The 21,749-nt window shown below is 41.6% G+C and overlaps 1 protein-coding gene across 1 annotated transcript; it reads left to right on the top strand.

Moving 5' to 3' along the window:
- Positions 1-31: 31 nt before the first annotated feature.
- Pdia3 (protein disulfide isomerase family A member 3) lies at positions 32-21,662 on the top strand. Its single transcript, XM_034495300.2, has 13 exons — positions 32-331; positions 7,187-7,265; positions 8,768-8,885; positions 11,150-11,257; positions 14,096-14,225; positions 16,805-16,921; positions 17,196-17,321; positions 17,986-18,168; positions 18,460-18,568; positions 19,109-19,237; positions 20,104-20,183; positions 20,550-20,607; positions 21,265-21,662. Exons 1-13 carry the CDS (start codon positions 165-167, stop codon positions 21,376-21,378), a joined length of 1,518 nt encoding a protein of 505 aa, XP_034351191.1. The 5' UTR covers positions 32-164; the 3' UTR covers positions 21,379-21,662.
- Positions 21,663-21,749: the final 87 nt, after the last annotated feature.

The following is a 21,749-nucleotide window of genomic DNA, read 5'->3' on the forward strand; positions in this document are numbered from 1 at the left end:
GGCTGCCACACTGCGAGCCCGAGCAGGCCTAGGGGGTTGGGACCTCGGCAGCAGGTCTGCCCGGGCCAGACGCGCGAGCGCAGGCAGCGGCTGCATATTGTTGGGTCTCCCGTCTCAGTTCTCCGATCCGGGGTCTCCGACCGCCCCCGCCTCGCCCCGTCGCCATGCGCTTCAGCTGCCTAGCGCTGCTCCCGGGCGTGGCGCTGCTGCTCGCCTCGGCCCGCCTCGCCGCCGCCTCAGACGTGTTGGAACTGACGGACGAAAACTTCGAGAGTCGCGTCTCCGACACGGGCTCAGCGGGGCTCATGCTAGTCGAGTTCTTCGCCCCCTGGTGAGGCCACTTTGCGGGGTTAGGGCCGGAGGACCGGCTGGGCGCGGGAGCGGTTGGGCCTACGCAACGCGGGCGCCCTCCGCTATCTAGCAGGCCTGTCTGCGGCTGCCTTGTTACTAGTCGGTGGGGAACCGAGAGGCGCTCGGCCGGGGATGGGGGTGGGGTAAGGATGAGGTAGGATGGGGACAGGGACATGTCCGGAAAGCCGAAAGCCTAAGCTCCAGGGTAGGGCCACGTCCTTACCTCCGGGTTCTTGCTGCACTTCCTATGTGGAAGGTTTACCCATCCCCTCCCCCTCCAGTCTATCTTTCAGTATCTAGGTGAGCCAGTGTAAATGTCCCCTGGTCTCCAGACCAGGCAGGCATCCCAAAGCCTTAGGAAGGAGGCAGAGGTCCTCTTTTTTTAAGTGTAGAGGTTCTAGGTCTCAAGCTATTTTTTTTTTTTTTTTTTTTTGTCTTTTTGTCTCCACCCCATTGGAGCCATTGGTTTCTAACCAAGGTCACTCAGTGTCTGCAGAAAGATCCTAAGTGCTTTCTTGAGACAGACCATTATTTGGTCCATGGGCATGGCTTATACTATTTTACATTAAGCTGCAGAGGCCTCTTATTAACAGAGTAAACGAACAAGAAATGTTTCACTAGGACCTATCATAATTGCCAGCTTTAGATAATTCTAGAAAATGATAATATTTTCAATAAGAAAGTAACCACTGTTGGGCTGCTTAACATAAGAAAAAGTCCGTCCTTTAGAGTAGGTGTGACCCCAAATAAAAACTTGCTTGGGAAGGGAGAGCAGATAGGATTTCTAGTTTTGTCACTAAGAGTAGTGGGTTGGGTAATTTACAAATTATTACCAAGGCATTTAGTTTAGTAGATGGGTATTTTTTCCCTTCTGGCACAATGACCCTTAATTCAAAACTGTTCAACAGTACCAGTAAGATGGAGTGTGATAGTTACACTGTAACTTAACTTTGCTGCTGACCCAGGGGGATCATTACATCCCAAGCTTATCTGACTTAGATGGTCACACTCAAAAGTCGTGTAATGAAGACTGCCTAAAGAGGCAGGAAGCAAATTGTGTTTCAGCTTGGGGTATTTTATGTTCAGGCATTTCTGTGGTTGACAGTCACCTTGATTACACATCATAGATAGCATTTATATGTCTCTTAGAATTTATCATAGTTATATAATCATGCTGTTAAGGGGGGGGGTCACTTGGGCCCAGCTTCTTTGTCTGAAGGAGGTCATACAACTGAAGAATTGTGGGCTGTTACACAATTAAGAGTTTTCAGTCAAGGTTTTGGGATATGGTTTAGTGCTTGCCCAGCATGTCCAATCCCATTATGGGGAAAAAAAAATACACAGACCACACACACACACACACACACACACACACACAGGTGAAACCATACATATTCCTAAGAAACAAGTCTAGGCTGACCTCAAACTCAGGATCTTCTTGCTCCAGCCTCCTCCTTTTTCTTTTGAGACAGGGTCTCCTATTGTCTAGCTAGCCTTCAGTTCGTGATCTTTTGCCTCTGTTCTGAATGCTCCAAGGCATCTGGCTTTAGACTTGTCTTTCTACTAAAAATTGTTGCACCTGCTTTCTGTAAGACTACATATCCCATCATACATTGAGCGATCAAGATTGGGTGGATTTCTGCTGAGGTATCTGCTTTTAGTTGGCTGAGAAGATAAAGTCATCTTCCACATTGCCAGTAGGAAAGATTGGTTTCTCTGAAGGAGCAGTTTAAAGTGAAGGAAGTCTCCTGTTGGTTATTTTGTTATTTCTACATACCCTATTTTATTTAACAGTTGTATTTTTTTTTTTTTTTAATTTGTTAGTTTCCTTGATTTTCTGAGACAGTCTTAAGTAGTTCAGGCTGGGCTTGAATTCCTCACCGGAGTCCCTGCTTCCCAAATGCTGAGCTTATAGGCCGCCACACCAAGCTCTGGAGATTTATTTATTTACTCTTTTCTCTTGTATAACAGCAGTACCATCGTCTGTTAGCAACAGCGAATGAAAAATTTTGAGATAGCATCTCACTGTATAGCTCTGGCTGACCTAGTCCTGATCCACTATTCTGAGTCCTGAGACTAAAGGTGTGTAACACCACATCAATCGAGAAGTCTAATTAACAGTAAATGGGGACTGGAAAGATGGCTCAGCAGTTAAGAGCACTGGCTTTTCCAGAGGACACTGGAGGATCTGGTGCTTCTGGCCTTCTTGGGCACTTGCATTCATGTGCACATACCCATAACTTGAAGTAGGTGTTTTAAGTGGTAGGGGTCAAAATGGAGTCTGGAACTGCAGTTCAGTGAGATAAAGTGCTTGGGTACCTCAAGCAAAGCTCTAGGTTCCATTTTCATTTAGGTCTGCCCCTTTAATTTTGTAAGTGAAAGTGAAAGCTTTCTCTGCAGGCCACTGTTAACATGAGGTTTTGTTTTATTTGAAACAAGATTTTATGTACTGGAGGCTGGCCTTGGGCTGCCATCTGACTTCACTGCCTGGGTACTTGGATTTCAGATGTGAGTTACATTGTTTGGCTAACCTGTGTATTTGTAGGAATATCAGTATCTGAATTTCTCTGAGAAATAGCAGTATTTAAATGTTTTAAGTCTTAAACATCTACTTGTGTTGTAGAGTTTTATGGTATTTTTTTTTTAACATTTCCCCTCTAGTACTAAGGATCAAAAGTATGATGTTAACTTGTGCTTGGCTCTGAGTACTATGCTACTCTCTACAACAATAGCAATAAATAATATTTTTTAATGCAGTGTTCATAAGGCCAGTAATTCTTGTCTTCCCAGGGTTTTAGAATTACAGCTATATGACCATTACTGCCTAGGATTTACATTGGATACTGGGGATTGAAACCCTGGTCCTTAGTGTCTTCAGTACAAGCATTTTACCCAGTGAGCTATGTTCCCAGCCTCTAAAATTAAATGTTTAATGCTAACTTTTTTTTTTTTTTTTAACTTTTTCTGTTTTGAGACAGGGTTTCACTGTGTAACTCTGGCTGTGCCGGAACTCACTATGTAGACCAGGCAGGTATTAAACTCACAGCGATTCATCTGTCTTTGCATCCTGAGTGCTGGGATTAATAGTGTTCTCCATCACATGTAGCCTAGTGTTTGTTGGTTGGTTGGTTTTATTCTATTCTTCTTTATATCTTAACTTGGATCTCCTTTGTTGTTCCCAGTCATCTTTTCAACATTTGAGATTTCATTACAACTTTGTCCTTCCCTGAACAATTAACTCATTAATTCTTCTTCAAACTGGATTTCTACACAATGCAGCATGAAGTGATAGTTACTGAGTAATATATGTTGGAGTTATCTGTTAAGTACCATCTGGGAGAGTTACTTGAGATTGTTTCCAGAGTCATTGTATCTTAGTCACTTTTCTATTGCTGTGACAAAACATGACCACAGCAATTTATTAAAGAGTTTATTAAAAGTTTGTTAAAGGTTTACAGCTTCAGAGGCTTAGAGTCCACAACCATCATGGTAGGGAGCAATACCTGAGGGCTCTGCTCACATGCTGAGACAACAGCCTTGAAACAGAGAGCTAAATGGGATGATGGGAGTTTTTCAAACCTCAAGGCTGGACATCCCTCCCCCGAAAGTGACATTACCTCCCAATCCTTTGCAAATGGTTCTGCCAAAGCAAAGAGGGACCAAGCGTTCAAATATGAATCTATGGGGGCCCTTATGTGTATGAATGGAGGATATCAGGTACCTTTTAACTGGGGTTACGAATGGTTGTGAGCTACTATGTAGGTGCCAGGAACACAATTCAGGTCCCCTGCTATAATACAAGTGCTCTTAACTGCTGAGCCATCTCTCCAACTCTCTATCTCTTGGGAAAAAAAAATCTTAGTATTGTGGGGTCAAGGACAGATTGGTGTTTGTTTTCTCCTTCCACCTTATATGGATGCTGGGACTCTCCAGTTGTCAGGCAAGTGTAGCAGGTTACTAGGTGCTGTCACCTGCTGGCTTATGTCATTGCCACTGCACTGCTCCCATCCTGGTGCTGGAAACTGAGCCCCAGGCCTTACCCACTTAAGAAAACATTCTGCAGCTGAACTACAGCTCCATCTTCAATGCATTCTCTTCCCTCACTCTTCCCTCTCCCTCTCTTGTCCCTCCCCCAGGTAAAGGGGTAGAGTTTATAAGCCTTCTTTGGCCTTGGACTTAAGAGACTGTCAACAGGGCTAGTGAGATGGCTGGTATTATGGGTGTGTGCCTTTCTGCCAGGCTTCTTGAGGATTTTTATCATCAGCCATACATAATTTACTGGTTTGTTTTTTTTGTTTGTTTGGTTGGTTGGTTGGTTGGTTGGTTGGTTGGTTTTTTTTTGAGACGAGATTTCACTGTGTAGACCAGACTGACTTCAAACTCAGAGATCCACCTGCCATCACACCTGGCCTTCCCTGACTATTTTTATGTGTATTTATAAAGTTGTCAATTTTTTTTTTTCTTTTATTTTTCAGGAGAGGTGAAGTAAAGATACTAACTTTTGCTTTAATTTTGACAGTTACTACAATAGAAAATCAACATCAAGAGACAGGCTTGGCACATCAAGAGACAGGCTTGGAGGCCGGGCAGTGGTGGCGCGCGCCTTTAATCCCAGCACTTGGGAGGCAGAGGCAGGCGGATTTCTGAGTTCTAGGCCAGCCTGGTCTACAGAGTGAGTTCCAGGACAGCCAGGGCTACCCAGAGAAACCCTGTCTCAAAAAAAAAAAAAACAAAACAAAGAAAAAAGAGAGACAGGCTTGGTGTTAGGCCTCTTAGCTCAGGTTTTCAGAAGCTGAGGAAGATTCTAAGTTTGAAACTGCTTGGGCTACAAAAAAGATCCTGCCCCAACAAAAATATGAAATAAAATCTCTCCTCTTTTGCTGTTTAAGTATTATCTGCTATGTGAATCTAGATGACTGTTGCCTCTCTGTTTGCTTTCCTCGACTATATATTCCGTTTGTTTGTTTGTTTGTTTGTTTGTTTGAGACAGGGTTTCTCTGTGTAGCCCTGGCTGTCCTGGAACTCACTTTATAGACCAGGCTGGCCTGGAACTCAGAAATCCACCTGCCTCTGCCTCCCAAGTGCTGGGATTAAAGGCGTATGCCACCACCGCCCGGCAACTATAGATTCCTAACTGTAGTCCTAATACATGTTTCTTGCTTTCATGATTGTCTGAAAACAGACTTTTTATACATTATAGCTCTGCTATTTACCTTGAACATCCTACCTTTTCCTCTTTGAAGCCTTACTTAAAGACCCAAACCTAGACAGTATAACCTTAAAAATGTATTCTTTTTAAACGCTTGGAAACTGGGTTTAAAATACTTCAGAGGGAGAGGCAGAAAGATTGCTGTAAGTTCTAGGACAGCTGGGGTCACCTGGTGAGATTATGTCTTGAGAGAAATTGAGCTGAACACCATGAATCAGCATCAAGTGCCTTTTCTCTCTTTGTTCAATGTAGCTCTGAGCCTAACCAGCTGGAGGGCTACACAGAATGAAGTGCAGAAGGTGCTGATTTAATAATAGATGCACCAAGCCGAAGGGGGAGTATCATGGCCTGTTGAGGCTGTGTTGGCCTATATAGTTTCAAGATAGCCTGGAGCTACTGAGTGGGACCCTGTGTAGAAAGAAAGGAAGGAAGGAAAGGGAAAGAAAAGAATACAGACAGACAAACAGAATCTTACCTAAGGTTCAGCACCATGTTAGAAAACAGGTGGTAGAAAGAAAGCCTGGGTTTTTACACTGCAGCTGTCTTCAGACACACACTAGAAGAGTGCATTACAGATAGTTGTGAGCCACCATGTGGTTGCTGGGAATTAAACTCAGGACTTCTGGAAGAGCAGTCAGTGCTCTTAACCGCTGAGCCATCTCTCCAACCCCAGAAAGCCTGATTTTATAGTTAGATGGTTCACTTGACCATGAGAACTGATTAAAACAGTGGTATATTTTTCCCAGAGGGCTACCAGAAACACCTGCTCTTCTACCCAGAAAGTCCTAATGGTCCCACAGGTGTACTTCCCATGCATTTGGGTGTATGACATGTTCTTGTCAGTATACAGCTAGCACCAGCTGTATATTTTCTCTTCAAAGGCCCAATGGGTTGCAGAGGGATCACCAACTATGCCTCACACCCCCATCCACCTATAGGCTTGACTCCAGTCCCAGACAGCCAGGCTTCCAAGTCTGCTGAGGCACCCACCCACCTGGCCTTACAGCCTCACCAAGTCCTTTTTAGAAACTAGATGGGGATCCGCCTCAGCAGACACAGCACCTCGGGCGGAAAAAGAAAAAGCATTGCACTGGTCCCTCTTGGGGACTGACATCCTCTGGTCCCCTAGGAACTTCAGGGCCTCGGAGGCATGCATGACTCAATCCGCCTATCAACCAGTCTCGATCCCCTCCCATGTGAGACTGAAACCCTCAAATGGTTTCAGGTTTAGCTTTTACTTAGAGACTGCGATTTTGAATCCAGAGTAGGGAAACTGTAGAAACTGAGGCAGAACAAGGGATTCTGGGTGACGGGTCAGACCCTGGAAGCAGATCCTTTCTCCCTAAACCTGGATTAGCTCCTCGTAATGCCCAATACTGCCCAGGCCAAACCAAGAAGAAACGGCTTGGTTCCTGGCCAGCAGGTGAGGTGAGCGAGGTACCGCCCACTAGCCCAGGGAAACTTTGGGGCGGTGCCTGGACTATGTAACAAGACTCTGTCTTCCCCCCTTCTCCCCCCCACCCCCCAAAAAAAGGGTAGTATGGTAGTATGATAAGAGATTCAAAACGTAAGTAAGTGTGTGTTAAACTAAGAATCTGGCTTTTTTTTTTTTTTTTTTTTAAATAGGTGTGGACATTGCAAGAGGCTTGCCCCTGAGTATGAAGCTGCAGCAACCAGATTAAAAGGAATAGTCCCATTAGCAAAGGTGAGCATCAGTGTGTTCACTAGAATGGAACATATTTCATTACATGCATGTGTGGGTGGGTGTGCGTGGACCCATGTGAGTCCTTGGGCTTGGCAATAAGCCCCTTTACATCTTACTGGCCCAAGTACTTTAATAGTATATAAAACCAGTATGGGAGTGAGGGGTGCTTGAGAGATGGTTCAGTGGTTAAAAGCACTGGCTGCTCTCACAGAGGACGTGAGTTCATTTCCCAGTACTCACTTGGTGTCTCCCAAGCATTCTTAATTCCAGTTCCAGGGGACAGACGCCCTCTTCTGACTTCTGCAGGCACTGAATGCACCTGGTACAAATACATGCAGACAAAACATTTACATATAAAATAAAACACAATAAAAAAGAACATGGTGAATAAGAACCAAGGGGCAAACAAAGACAATAAAGGTACAGCTGTAAGGATGAGAAAGAAAATAATTACTGAGTTCTGTAATCTACCCTGATAATGGTCAGTGATGAGATCTGGGAAAAAGAGGTGGAGTATTACCGAGTGGTTAATTGTAAGGCTGGTATTTGTTTTCATAGTGTGTTTTAAGAGCCAGCTGTGGTGGTGGCCCATAATGCCAGCATTTGGGAGGTAAAGGCAAGATTAGAAGTTCAAGGCCAGCCTGAGCTACCTGAGACCTTGTCTCACACACAAACAGGCAAAGAAAGTAATGTGTAATAAATTTTGCCATTCTGTAGCATTCTAAAATAATGAGCCCATAGCTGTTCAGTTTAAAGGTCATGTCTCTGCTAACTTCTGATAAGTAGTTTGTATCTTAGAAGTTTTTAAAATTTTATCCTAATGTAATTAAGTAACTTCCCATAGCAAAAAAAAGTCATGTTGTAATTTTTATTTCATGTGACTGGACATGAATATAGCATAAAGCTACTCAGAAGGTTGTAAGGCTGTACATTAATTTTCTCTACCTACCTTAGACATAAGGCTCAAACCTCAGAATCTTACAAGGTTAATGTATTTCCTGTGGTTTTAAACCAATTGTTTGCTTTTATGCAACAAGTATTGATGCATTTACCAATAAACTAATTAATTTGCAAAATCAAATTATATCCAATCCCAGCTAAAGGGTAGGTTTACTAAGCACATACCTTCATAAGCACATACCTTCAGTAATGATTGTTACCAAGTAAGTCATTGTCAGAACTGAGAGTATAGCCTAGTGGTAGAGCAGTGGGTTTGATGTGCACCATGAAATGGAGGGGGGGGGCATTATTGAAATAATGTAAATAAATACTAGTTTTACAATTTTTATATGAAGCTAAGGAATGTAAAATCTAAAGCACCTCTTGGACATTTATGGTCTAGTTAAATAGCGCCCATACGTCTGTAAGGTCTAATGACCTGTGATACATATGCCAAGAAGTATTGATCCTCTGTGGGGATAGCCAATCTTAATATTTGGGACTATTAGATCTTATACAGCATGTACTTAAGATAATAAAATAACTCTTTTCCTAATCTTTAGGTGGATTGCACTGCCAACACAAACACCTGTAATAAGTATGGAGTCAGTGGCTACCCAACTCTTAAGATATTTAGAGATGGTGAAGAAGCTGGCGCTTATGATGGGCCTAGGACTGCCGGTAAGGATCCTGGATTGCATTTGACCAGGCTAGATTTAACTTTCTTTTTGTGTTTTTGAGACAGGGTCTCATTATGGAGCTCTGGCTGTCCTGGAACTTACTATGTAGGTCTGGATGACCTGGAATTTGCAGAGATCAGCTTGCCTCTGTCTCCCAAGTGCTGAGATTAAAGTAAAGTACTGTTTACACACAATTTAGGCTTAAATCTCTAATCCCCTGATTCCATTTTACAGATGATGGCATTATAGGCATGTGCCACCATACCTGCCTTGGAAATTGAAAATTTCCTTGTAATTGGAAATTATATTCTGGAAATTGGATTAACATTTTGTTTGTTAAGATTTCATTGTGTGCAGGGCAGTGGTGGCCCATGCCTTTAATCCCAGCACTTGGGAGGCAAAGACAGGCAGATTTCTGAGTTCGAGGCCAGCCTGGTCTACAGAGAAACCCTGTCTCAACCCCCCCAAACAAACCCCCCCCCCCAAAAAAAAAAGAGTTCATTGTGTGTAGCCACCTGCAGCTACGGGTAACTGGGTTCACCTGAAAGGAAGGCTGGAAATAAAAAGGGAATAAATGGTGAGAGAAAACATGGGGCCAAGACAACGCATTCTGATCAAGGCCCAAAGTTTATATTTTGCTTTCACATATAAAGGGGAAGGCCCCCCCCCCCCCCAGAGTCTCTTCTCCTTTGAGCCCCTAGGTGAGGGGATAGCAGCCTGGAGGTGTCCAGGCAAGCTCAGCAGGCAGTCCATTCTTAGCTCCTGAAGCAGACTGCAGGGTGCCAAGCTGGCAATGCCTTCTAGGTCCTATTGTTTTGGTCTACTGTGGTAAATGACTGTTCAGGCCTGCTCATGGCTGGGGGGAGGTCACAATTGTGTATTAACAAATAAATAGTCTAGAATAAGTGTGCTAATTTTTTTCTAATTTGTGTGGAGTAGGAGAGGGTTGTGAGAGCTGGGTAGAGAACCCTCAAGTGCAGGCATGAGTTAGCCCCTAAATAAATGCTTTATTCTTAGTAGTGGGAGAAAAATTGTTCTATACAGCATACTTAAAATCATTAAAATTTCTCATTTTAGAGGTCAACTTGTTAGGTAACAGAAAGCTTTTTTTGTCTAAATGACTTGTTATGAATATAGAAAATACTTGAACTTCAAATACAAGTGCAGCCAAGCATGTTTTTATTTGATAATTGTTATCATTTTATCTACTCTATGTCAGATACTCTGGATAGTAGGTGTTGGTATTCATAAACTAAGTACTGGTCCTGTTTTCTGGAGTTTGCTTTCTAGCTGATAGAAGAAGGCAATTATTATATACATGTTACATACATCTTAGGAAAGCAGTAGTACAGGTATAAATTCCTGTACTTTTTGACTATGGATTTACTTCTAGAAAGTTACCCTGAAGATGTATTGTACAAATTTACCTGCAGACAATCATTTGAAAAAAGCAAAATACTAGAAATAAATGTCTGTCGGTTATCATGGGTTAAATAAATCACTGTATATAAATGCAAAAAAAAAAAACACTCTGCAGCTGTAATAAATGATTGGAAGGCTGTCAGGGTGGCTCAGTGGGTAAAGACACCTACTGCCAAACAACATAATCCCCAGAACCCATATAAGAGGAAAGAGCTAAATTCTCCAGATTTCCCCCTGACTTCCACACGAGTGACATCATACCTCACACAGTAAAGCTTCCTTTTTAAAAAGTGGGTTGGAAGTGGGAGAGTAGAGACAACACAGTTCATTATTTGGAGTATGAATTACTACTGTGTATTATATATACTGTATTAATATATATCGTGTAAAATAACCAAAACCAGTTGAGTTGGACATAGTAGTGCATCCTTGTAACCCTGGCACTTGGAAAGATTGGGGATGGGGGGCAGAAGTGAGAGCAAGCCTCACACTATACAACCTAGGTTAAAAGAAAGGAGCCAAGTGTGGTTTTATGTGAGACAAATTAAAAAATGTGATATTGTGTGTGTGTGTGTGTGTGTGTGTGTGTGTGTGTGTGTGTGTGTGTGTGTGTGTGTGTGTATTTTAGGATATACCAATTACTTGGGCTTTTTGGCTAAAATCAAGTAGAAGGATACACAAACTGAAGCTGAACTTTCATGTATAGGAAAGAAATTGGATAGTTTAGAGACAGGAATTGGAAGAAAACTTAATTGAAAACATATGTTGTTATTTCTATTGAATTTTGAATTATTTCAGTCCTCAAAAATTGTATATGTGTTAATGTAACTTTTATCTTCTAAGATGGAATTGTCAGCCACTTGAAGAAACAAGCAGGACCAGCTTCAGTTCCTCTCAGGACTGAGGAAGAATTTAAGAAGTTCATTAGTGATAAAGATGCCTCAGTGGTGGGTAAGTTGCAGATGTTTATGTTGATTGGACTTTGGGAAATCACAAAATTAAAGCACCTTAGGCAAACTTGAAGCGGTTAAGTGATAACTGACAGAGCTGAGTCAACTATGACAGGGAAAGAGAATGGTATCTTGTGTAGATTTATATTCTTAGAGATGTAAGGGTTTAAAATCAGTTAAAAGACAAGATAGAAGTGTTGTCTTACCCTCCACCCCCATCCCACAGTGCTGAAAATTTAACCTATCTCCTTACTTCTGCCAGTTAAGTCCTCTACTACAGAGCTATGTGTTCTTGCTCTGTCCCTTCCTTAACTCAGAGAGCTAAAGAAAAGATATGTAGTTAACTGAAAATAAGGTTTAGGGCAAGAGAATACAAATTCAGTAGTCAACTCCTTTGTCTATTATCAATTTTTATAGCTATCTTTGTGATTATATTGCTCAAATTTTTATAGCTATAAATACGAGACTGGATCATATGCAAAGAAAAGAGATTTGTCTTAAAATTGGATGTTCAAAAAAAAGACAGTGGTGCCAAAATTTTTAAGTTCTGGTGTACGTCTCTTTGGTTACATCTCATGGAAGGGATGCATGCAACAAGGAGAGATTTGATTGTGGGCAGGGAACCAGAGAAGGAGGAGATGCCAAGCTTACTACCATACCCAACTGAGTTAAATTGTGTGTGTGTGTGTGTGTGTGTGTGTGTGTGTGTGTGTGTGTGTGTGTGTGTGTGTATGTGTGTGTGTTACACTGAGGTTAAAACCTTGGCCTCAGCTGGGTAATGGGGGTGCACACCTTTACTCCCATCAATTGGGAGACAGAGCAAGTGGATCTCTGAGTTCAAGGACAGCCTGGGCTACACAGAAAACCCTGTCTCACCAAAAACCTCAGCCTCGAGTGGGTGTGGTGGCACACATCTTTAATCCCAGCTTTCAGGAGGAGACAGGCAGACTCTTGTTCTAGGCAGGAGTACATAGTAAAAACAGACCTTTTACCATCTTTTTAAAAAACCTACTTAAACCTATAACTGATGTTTGAGTTTGTTAATCTACTAAACACTAAAATAAAAGTTATTCTCTGTAATAGCAAATATTTTATCATTTAAATTTGATTTATCTGGGTTTAACAAATTCTTTATGTTACCATGTATGCTAGAAAGATGGCTTAGTGGTTAAAAAATATTTGAGGCTGGAGAGATGGCTCAGTGGTTAAGAGCACTGACTGCTCTTCCAGAGGTCCTGAGTTCAATTCCCAGCAACCACATGGTGGCTTATAACCATCTTTAATGGGATCTGATGCCCTCTTCTGGTGTGTCTGAAGACAGTGACAGTGTATTCCCTTACAAGAAACAATTTTTTTTTTTTTTTTTTTGGTTTTTCGAGACAGAGTTTCTCCGTGTAGCCCTGGCTGTCCTGGAACTCAACTCTGTAGACCAGGCTGGCCTCGAACTCAGAAATCCTCCTGCCTCTGCCTCCCAAGTGCTGGGATTAAAGGCATGTGCCACCACCGCCCGGCAACAAATAAATCTTAAAAAGTATTTGCTGCTTGTCCAGAGAACTAAGAGTTTTGTTCTCTGTACCCACATTAGGTGACTAACAGACACCTGTAACTGTAGGATACTGATATCCATTTGACTTCCTTGAGTACTTGCCAAAACAAGTCATTCATTCACAAAAATATTTTCTTTTCTTTCTTAATAATTAACCATAAGGAGCCTTTTTATTGATCTATTTAATTTGTATGAGTGTTTTGATTCCATATGTGTGTGTGCCTGAAGCTCAAAGAGGTCAGAAGGCATAGAATCCTCTGGAACTAAAGTTATTGGTGTTTGCAAGCCACCATGTGGTTTGCTGGGAATTGAACTCAAGACCTCTGGAAGAGTGGTCAGTGCTTATAACCACTGAGCCATCTCTCCAGCCCCCCTACCCCCAGTAGTCATTTCTTAAATACCTCATACCATGTGTTGTGCCTTTAGTCCTCATCCCCCTACCCCAGTCATTTCATTTTGGGAGGAGAGGGATTTGAGGCAGTCTCATTAAGTAGCATGCATGACCCTGGAACTGGAGCTGGCTTTTAGTCTCTTTAAGTTCTAGGATTACAGGCTTGTATCCTCTGTGTGTGTGTGGGTGGGTGGGTGTGGGTGTGGGTGTGGGTGTGGTCTCCCCTGCCCCAGGGCACTTAAGAGTAGCTTTAAAGACAAAGCATGTGGGGGGAAAGGTAAAGTGATTATAGTGTTTGTTTTGGGACAGGATTTCTCTGTGTAGCCCAGAGAATGTCCTGGAACTCACTCTGTAGAGCAGGCTGGCTGCATACTGAGAGAAAGAGCTGCCTGTTTATGCCTCCCAGGTGCTAGAGGCTGTGCACCATCATACCTGGCTTAATTTTTATTTTGTTTTATGTGTATGGATATTCTTCCTGCATGTATGTGTCTCATCCTCTAGAGCTAGGACCGTTTTGAGCTCCATATTATGAGTATGGGAATTGAGCCCAGGTCCTTTGCAAGACTAGCACTGGGCTAACTCTCCAGCCCCCTTTGCCATGTTGTTTAAATCTTTTAATAACTGAGATATTTTCTAAAATTTAACATGAGGCAGTTTGCCCAGATAGATTTATTTTGGAGAAGTTGAAGAAAGACTTCAGTTCTACCAGACCTTTCCCTTAACTTTATTTAGAGGTTAAAGGTTGAACTATTGTGTCATATATTCAAAAGCAGCTTTATTTTAGCCTGAATTACATTGTTTACCCATGATAGGCTGAAGGCTTTGAAAATAAAAGAATATATGTCTTGAATAATGTAAGTTACAGCATTAATTATTGCTTGTGTTTAATATTTTCCATGCAGGTTTTTTCAGGGATTTATTCAGTGATGGGCACTCTGAATTCCTAAAAGCAGCCAGCAACTTGAGAGATAATTACCGATTTGCCCACACCAACATTGAGTCTCTGGTGAAGGAATACGATGATAATGGAGAGTAAGTGACTGAGTAGAAGCATCTAACATAAACAAATACATACGGAAATATAAGTGTTGTGTAGTACATTTGCTGTAAAGATACATAAAGTGGGGGAGTTCTTCCTTTTTTGTGGACTGAGTAGTATTAGAAAAAGCTACAGGGGATTGGGAGATGGTGCAGTGCTTACTGCTCTTACAGAGGACCAGACTTTAGTTTCAAGCACTCATATCAGGCAGCTCACAACTACTTATAATGATTCCAGGGATTCTGGCATACATTCTTCTGGCTTCTGTGGGACATGTCACAAGAAAAGGTTTCATAGAAGGAGGTGTTAGGTCAAGTTGGACTTGAACTTTCAGCAGTCCTATCTCTGGACTGTGCCCAGTGTGGAGGTGATTCTGAGTAGATGAGTTTTTCCAGGTAGGTATGGCAATTGAACTGAATTTATTCTAGATCACTGCTCAGGAAATAGCTCGTCAGTAAAGTGTTTGCTAAGTACCCACATAAAAAGCCTGAGCTTTGTTTTTATTTATTTACTTTTTTGGGGGTGGGGGGTAGGGTTTCCTTGTGTAGCCCTGGTTGTCCTGGAACTCACTCTATAGACCAGACTGGTCTCGAACTCAGAGAGCTGCCTGCCTCTACTTCCTGAGTGCTGGGATTAAAGGCATGAGCCACAAAACAACAATATAGGAAAAATGTTTACTGTCAACTGTGCCAGGAACATTTTGGCAATGCAATTTCTCTCTAACACTAGGCTGGTTTACCACCTTAGTTTTGAGTATAATCATTGGGTATTAAGGATTTAATAAATCTTAGGTTGAAATTCAAGAGCCCATGATTCTAATGTTAGTTTCACTATTAATTTTAAAATTGTTGGACCAAGTAGCAATCTAATCTTTCAGTCTTTATAGATTGTTTTATTTAAAAGGGAGTTAAGAGTAGGTAATGGATTTTTAAGTTTTGTGTGTGTGTGTGTGTGTGTTTGCCTGTATGTGTCTCTGTGTGCCACGTGTATGTCCAGGAAGGTGGTGAGACTCTGTGGGTGCTGGGAATTGATCCTTGGTCCTTTGCCAAGAGCAAATACTCTTAGCCACCAAGCCAAGTCTCCAGCCCCCATATTTCTAATTTTTGTTTTTGTTTTTAATTTTGTTATTTGTTTGGTTTTGTTTTACAAGACAGGATTTCTTACTGTAACAGAGCCCTGGCTGTCTTATACTAGACTCCCTTTGTAGAACAAGCTGGCCTCTACCTCATAGAGATCCACCTGCCTCTGCCTCCCAAGTGCTGTCACCACACTTAGCTCTAATTCTTATTTTTAAGATAGAATCATGCGCCGGGCGGTGGTGGTGCACGCCTTTAATCCTAGCACTTGGGAGGCAGAGGCAGGAGGATTTCTGAGTTCGAGGCCAGCCTGGTCTACAGAGTGAGTTCCAGGACAGCCAGGACTACACAGAGAAACCCTGTCTCGAAAAACAAAACAAAACAAAACAAAAAAAAAGATAGAATCATGCTACATAGCTGCCTCTACCCTAGAATTTAGCTTCAGCCTTTGCTGATCTTGCCTCCCAAATACTGAGATTACAGGTGTCTAAGATTGGATGGGTCTAACTTTAAAAAACAGGATGAAACCAGTTCTATCTTACCTTAGTTATAGGTGATAATGTATGATGCCCTTTTCTAGCCTCTGCATGTACCAGGCATACAGGTGGCACACAGATACTGCAATTTAAAAAAAAAAAAAAATTTGTTTATAGTTGGGAGACTGACACGGGCAACTGTCTACATAGTGAGCTTCAGGCTTGTCTTCAAAGAAAAAAAAAGTTGTATTATTATTTTTAATTTTTATATATAGCGTTTTGCCTACATGTGTGTTCTTGGAGTGTGTGTGTGTATGTGTGTGTGTTCCTTAGAAGTCAGAGTCTCGCCAGGCAGTGGTTGCGCACGCCTTTAATCCCAGCACTTGGGAGGCAGAGGCAGGCGGATTTCTTTTCTGAGTTTGAGGCCAGCCTGGTCTACAGAGTGAGTTCCAGGACAGCCAAGGCTATACAGAGAAACCCTGTCTCCAAAAAAAAAAAAAAAAAGAAAGAAAGAAAAACAAACCAAAAAAAGAAGCCAGAGTCCCTTGAAACTGGCATTAGATTGTTACTAGCCTCCATTTGGGTGGAATCCAGTGCTATTAGCTGCTGAGCCATCTCTCCAGCCATACTTTTATTTGTTTATTAAAGGATAGTTTGAACTTTTTATTTTGTTTCATTTCTGTTATGGTACCAGGAATTGAATCAAGATAGGCAAGCATTCTGAACTATATCAGAATGTTTTAAAGTGGATCTTGCTGTAGTGATTCTGCTGTAATGTAGAAATTACATGTTTGTCACAATGCCTGTCTTGTTTGAGTTTTTTTGGTTTTTGATATAGGGTCTTCCTATATTGCTACAGCTGATTTGTAGACTAGGCTGACCCCACATTCATAGACTTCCACTTACCTCTGCATTCTAACTGCTGAGATTAAAGACGGCTTATCCTGAACATTAAACGAAATATGAGAGACAATTCTGTTATTTGTTGCTAAGGCACTTTTTTTTGGCTTCTGTTTTAAGGGGGATCACTATATTTCGCCCGTTACATCTTACTAACAAGTTTGAAGACAAAACTGTGGCATATACTGAAAAGAAAATGACCAGTGGCAAGATCAAGAAGTTCATTCAGGAAAGCATGTGAGTACCTATCTGCTGGTCTGGGATTTCTTTCCTTTTGATTAGTTTACTTCAGCTACTTGGCAGGCTATATTTTGGCTTAAATAAAACCCATACAAGGGATTATAATTTTACAACATAATGTTGAACCCTTAATGTGTGGGCTCATTACCTTACAGTGGTCCTGTATGTTGCAGTACTTGTATTAAATGTTGATAATGATAGATGATATCACATTGATAATTCCAGAATACAGCTAGAAAATGACAAAGGTCATTTTGGATTACTCTTTCAGTTTTGGTCTCTGTCCTCATATGACAGAAGATAATAAGGATTTGATACAAGGCAAGGACTTACTCACGGCTTACTATGATGTGGACTATGAAAAGAATGCTAAAGGTTCTAACTACTGGAGAAACAGGTAATAAGATCCATGTTTTTTCTTTTGTGTAGACATCTTTACCTGTTATATTAACAGTTCTAAGCATCTTATCTTGTTACCCTGGGATGTAAGATTGGATGGAAATGGAAAGGTGATATGGCTTATGGTTGGTACAATGGTTGCCTTGCATGCACAAAGCCCTGGTTTGTTTCCCAAGCACCATGTGTGTGCACACATACATGTGCCTAGGTACCAAAAGACAACTTGCTTATTGTCAGTTTTTCTACCTTGTGAGTCCTTAGAGTCAGATTCTGGGTTGTCAGGCTGAGTCATCTCACCAGCCATGGCACCACATTTAAAACAAAAACTGGGTGTGATGGCACAGGGCTATGTATGATCCAAGCATTGAGAGGTTGGGAAGGACAACCAGAAGTTTAAGGTTATCCATGCTGCATACTGAATTTGTGGCTAATCTGGACTGCATAAGAGTTTGTCTTTAAAAGAAGTTGGGGGTCGGGAAGTGGTGTCGCATGCCTTTAATCCCAGCACTTGGGAGGCAGAGGCAGACAGATTTCTGAGTTTGAGGCCAGCCTGGTCTACAGAGTGAGTTCCAGGACAGCCAGGGCTATACAGAGAAACCCTGTATAAACCAGAAAAACCAAAAACAACAACAAAAATTTTTTTTCATATTTGTTCCTCACAGGGTCATGATGGTGGCAAAGAAATTCCTTGATGCTGGACACAAACTCTACTTTGCTGTAGCTAGCCGTAAAACCTTTAGCCATGAACTGTCTGATTTTGGCTTAGAAAGCACTACTGGAGAGGTTCCTGTGGTGGCTATCAGAACTGCTAAAGGAGAGAAGTTTGTCATGCAGGAGGAGTTCTCGTAAGTTACTGCTTAGCATTGGTTCAGGATTTGACTTAGAACATTAGGGTAGGGAGAGTCTTCCAGTCAAGACTCATGATCATCATTTTTCTCTGCTTAGGTACTTTGAAAGGTTATGACTTCTGCAGACTAACAGAAGGGTTGTAGCTTGGAATTCTTATATAATTACTTTATTAGAAATAGTGGGTGAAGGCCAGGTATAGTAATAAGCTCTTTTAATCCCAGCATATACTTGGGTGGTGGAAGCAGGAGAAAAGGATCGTGGGTTCCACTCAGATCCTGTCTTTGCAGGCGAGATGGCAAGGCTCTTGAGCGGTTCCTGCAGGAATACTTTGATGGCAACTTGAAGAGATACCTGAAATCTGAACCCATCCCAGAGACCAACGAAGGGCCTGTCAAGGTGTGTTGCTTGAGGTCTCACCACCCGTGTCTTTCTAAATCCTTACTGATAACTGATAACCCTATACAAAAACTGTATTGACCTTTGTTTGTCTTTAATGCTGGGACTCAAACCTATATTAAACCCCAGTGATCTACATCCCCAGAAAAAAAAAAAAAAAAAAAAAAAAAAAAACTATTACAGACAGGTCCAGTAGATGGCTCAGTGGGGAAAGCACTTGTTGCCTTGTTGCAAAAGCCTAAAGACATGTTGGATCATCCCTTCATCCCATGTAACAATGGAAGGAGACATGTTTATGCATATATACACACAAGTAATTTTTAAAGAAGAAAGAAACCCACTAGGTAGCTTTTGTTTTTGTTTTTTAATTTCCTGTGACTACTGAACATAGTTTGACAGGGATAGGTGTGAGTAAATTATATCAAAGAATGTTTAAGAATGTTATAATGCAAATTGAGATGAATTAAGTCTAGAACAGTTACAGCTTGTGGGTTTATTTTTCAACTTTCTTATGACTAGTGAATCTCCTGTGTTTTCTAGGTTGTGGTAGCAGAAAATTTTGATGACATAGTGAATGATGAAGATAAAGATGTACTGATTGAATTTTATGCTCCTTGGTGTGGTCACTGTAAGAATCTGGAACCCAAGTATAAAGAGCTGGGAGAAAAGGTAAGTCTGAACCCTCTTCTGAATATAAAATTGAGCTGGAAGTCTATATACATATTAAGTGTAGACTTCGTTAGTTACTAAATACTTGTATTTTTTCCCCAACTATTGTTTACACACTTGCTCTTGACTGCCCCCTAGTGTCTATAGCATATAGAGACATTCACAGAGCCTGCTAAACACACCAGGCTCATTCTATATCGTGGTTACAAGTACCTGGGATATTCTGGATTTTGGTGTTGGCTTATGAATTCATAAAGTCTTTCATTTTAAAATGCTTGAGACTTTGCACTTGTAATGTAATTCAAGCCAGGTAATTTTAAAGGTGGCTATGTGTAGTCTTTGTATTTTGTTTTGAGATGGTGTCTCACTGTATAGTCAGGAGCAGCCTGAATATGTACTCAGCCTCCCACATGGAGACTAGGCCTGGCCTTATACATAGTCTTATAAGAGTCAATATAGAAAAGAGAAGCTAGGAGGTCAGCAACTAAGTCGTGTGTTCTTCTCATTTAGGTAAAACTCACAGGTAAAAGGCTGGAATTGTCATAAATCAGCAAGTACCTGCTAGTGAAAGCTTTACCAGGCTGGTTTCCAACTCTGAAATCTGTCTGCTTTTGCCTCTGAAGAGTTAGGATGGGCCACCAAGCCAGGGTCTGTAGTAAATATTTTGGCTAGCCTGGAACTTGTGACAGTTCAGCTTCTGTTTCCAAGTACAGGAGTCTGTGCATGTACTCAGGCATGTTTATTTGAGGTAGAGTTTTGTGCGATGGCCTAGGCCAACCTGGAATTTGTGGCAATATCTCTGCCTCAGCTTCTTCAGCTCTGGAATTACAGATAAATGTTTTGTTGTTGGCTTTTTTTTTTAATAGCTCAGCAAAGACCCAAATATTGTCATAGCCAAGATGGATGCCACAGCCAATGATGTGCCTTCTCCATATGAAGTCAAAGGGTAAGTTTTAAAAGGGGGGAGGGGGGAGGGGGGGGTTGAGTGGAATTTATTTTGTTGCCTAGGCCAGCCTCAAACTTCTTGGATTCAGACCAACATAGCCTCAGCCACTAGAGTAGCCTCCAAGAAACTATTTCTTTATTGAACATAGTTTGGAGAGTGGATATCTTAGATTTCTGTAATGAGTGATCCCAAAATTACTCCCAGGAATCTCATAATTTGAGTATAATGTAGACACTCACAGAGAGTAACATCTGATCAGATTAGAAACCAGAAAGAAAAAAACAACTCTACAACACTATTGGGCAGGTAGATATATGTTAGTAATATTCGGAGACCCAATTAGTGAACTTTTTCCCTTTTTTCTAGTTTTCCTACCATCTACTTCTCACCAGCCAACAAGAAGCTAACTCCAAAGAAGTATGAAGTAAGTGCATTGTCCTGTGTCCCCAGAGTACACACAGACACATGTATGCACACATCATAGATGCGTCGTCGTGGTGGTGGTTTATTTCTCCTCTTTCTCCTCCTCTTTCTTCTTCTTCCTTCTCTTCCTCCTCCTCCTTTCTTCTTCTTTTCTCTCTCTCTTTTTTGGTTTTTTGAGACAGGGTTTCTCTGTGTAGTCCTGGCTGTCCTGGAACTCACTCTGTAGACCAGGCTGGCCTCGAACTCAGAAATCTGCCTGCCTCTGCCTCCCAAGTGCTGGGATTAAAGGCGTGCGTGCGCCACCACTGCCTGGCTTTTCTCTCTTTTTTTGCACTGGTGTTTTGTCTCTGTGAGGGTTCAGATCCCCTGGAGCTAGAGTTAACAGACAGTTGTAAACTACCATGTACATGTAAAGATTGAGCCTGGGTCCTGTGGAAGGCAGCCAGTGCTCTCCTGCGTGGATACCTACTTCTTTTGGCCTATTTATTTATTTACATCTTATTTGTTACAGTGGATATGTGTGTGAAAGTCAGATGACAGCTTTGGGGAGTCAGTTTTCTCTTTCCATTTGGGATCTCGGGATCAAATTCTACTGAGCCATCTTACTGGCCCCTAACTAGTGTTCTTTAGAAAGTTAAAATAACTTTTCTTTTTTTAGGGTGGCCGTGAATTAAATGATTTTATTAGCTATTTACAACGAGAAGCTACAAATCCCCCTATAATTCAAGAAGAAAAACCTAAGAAGAAGAAGAAGGCACAAGAGGACCTCTAAAGCAACAGCCAAATGCACCACTTTATAAAAGGACTCTTATACCAGAGAAGGCAAAACCATCAGAGAGGACAGAATGGATATACTCTGAATCCTGTTAAATTTTCTCTAAACTGTTTCTTAGCTGCACTGTTTGAAAATACCAGGACCAGTTTATGTTTGTGGTTTGGGGAGAAAATTATTTGTGTTGGGAAGAATGTTGTGGGGGTGGGGGGAATTGAGTTGGGGGATTATTTTCTAATTTTTTTTGTACATTTGGAACAGTGACAATAAATGTGCCCCCTTTATACTGTCGTTTTTTTTTCCCTTCATGGAATGGAGTGTGGGGTCTCTAAGCTGTTAACTGTAGATAGAGGTGTTTGATCTATGTTGTT

This window comes from Arvicanthis niloticus, chromosome 2, assembly GCF_011762505.2.
Source record: "Arvicanthis niloticus isolate mArvNil1 chromosome 2, mArvNil1.pat.X, whole genome shotgun sequence".
Classification (NCBI taxonomy): domain Eukaryota; kingdom Metazoa; phylum Chordata; class Mammalia; order Rodentia; family Muridae; genus Arvicanthis; species Arvicanthis niloticus.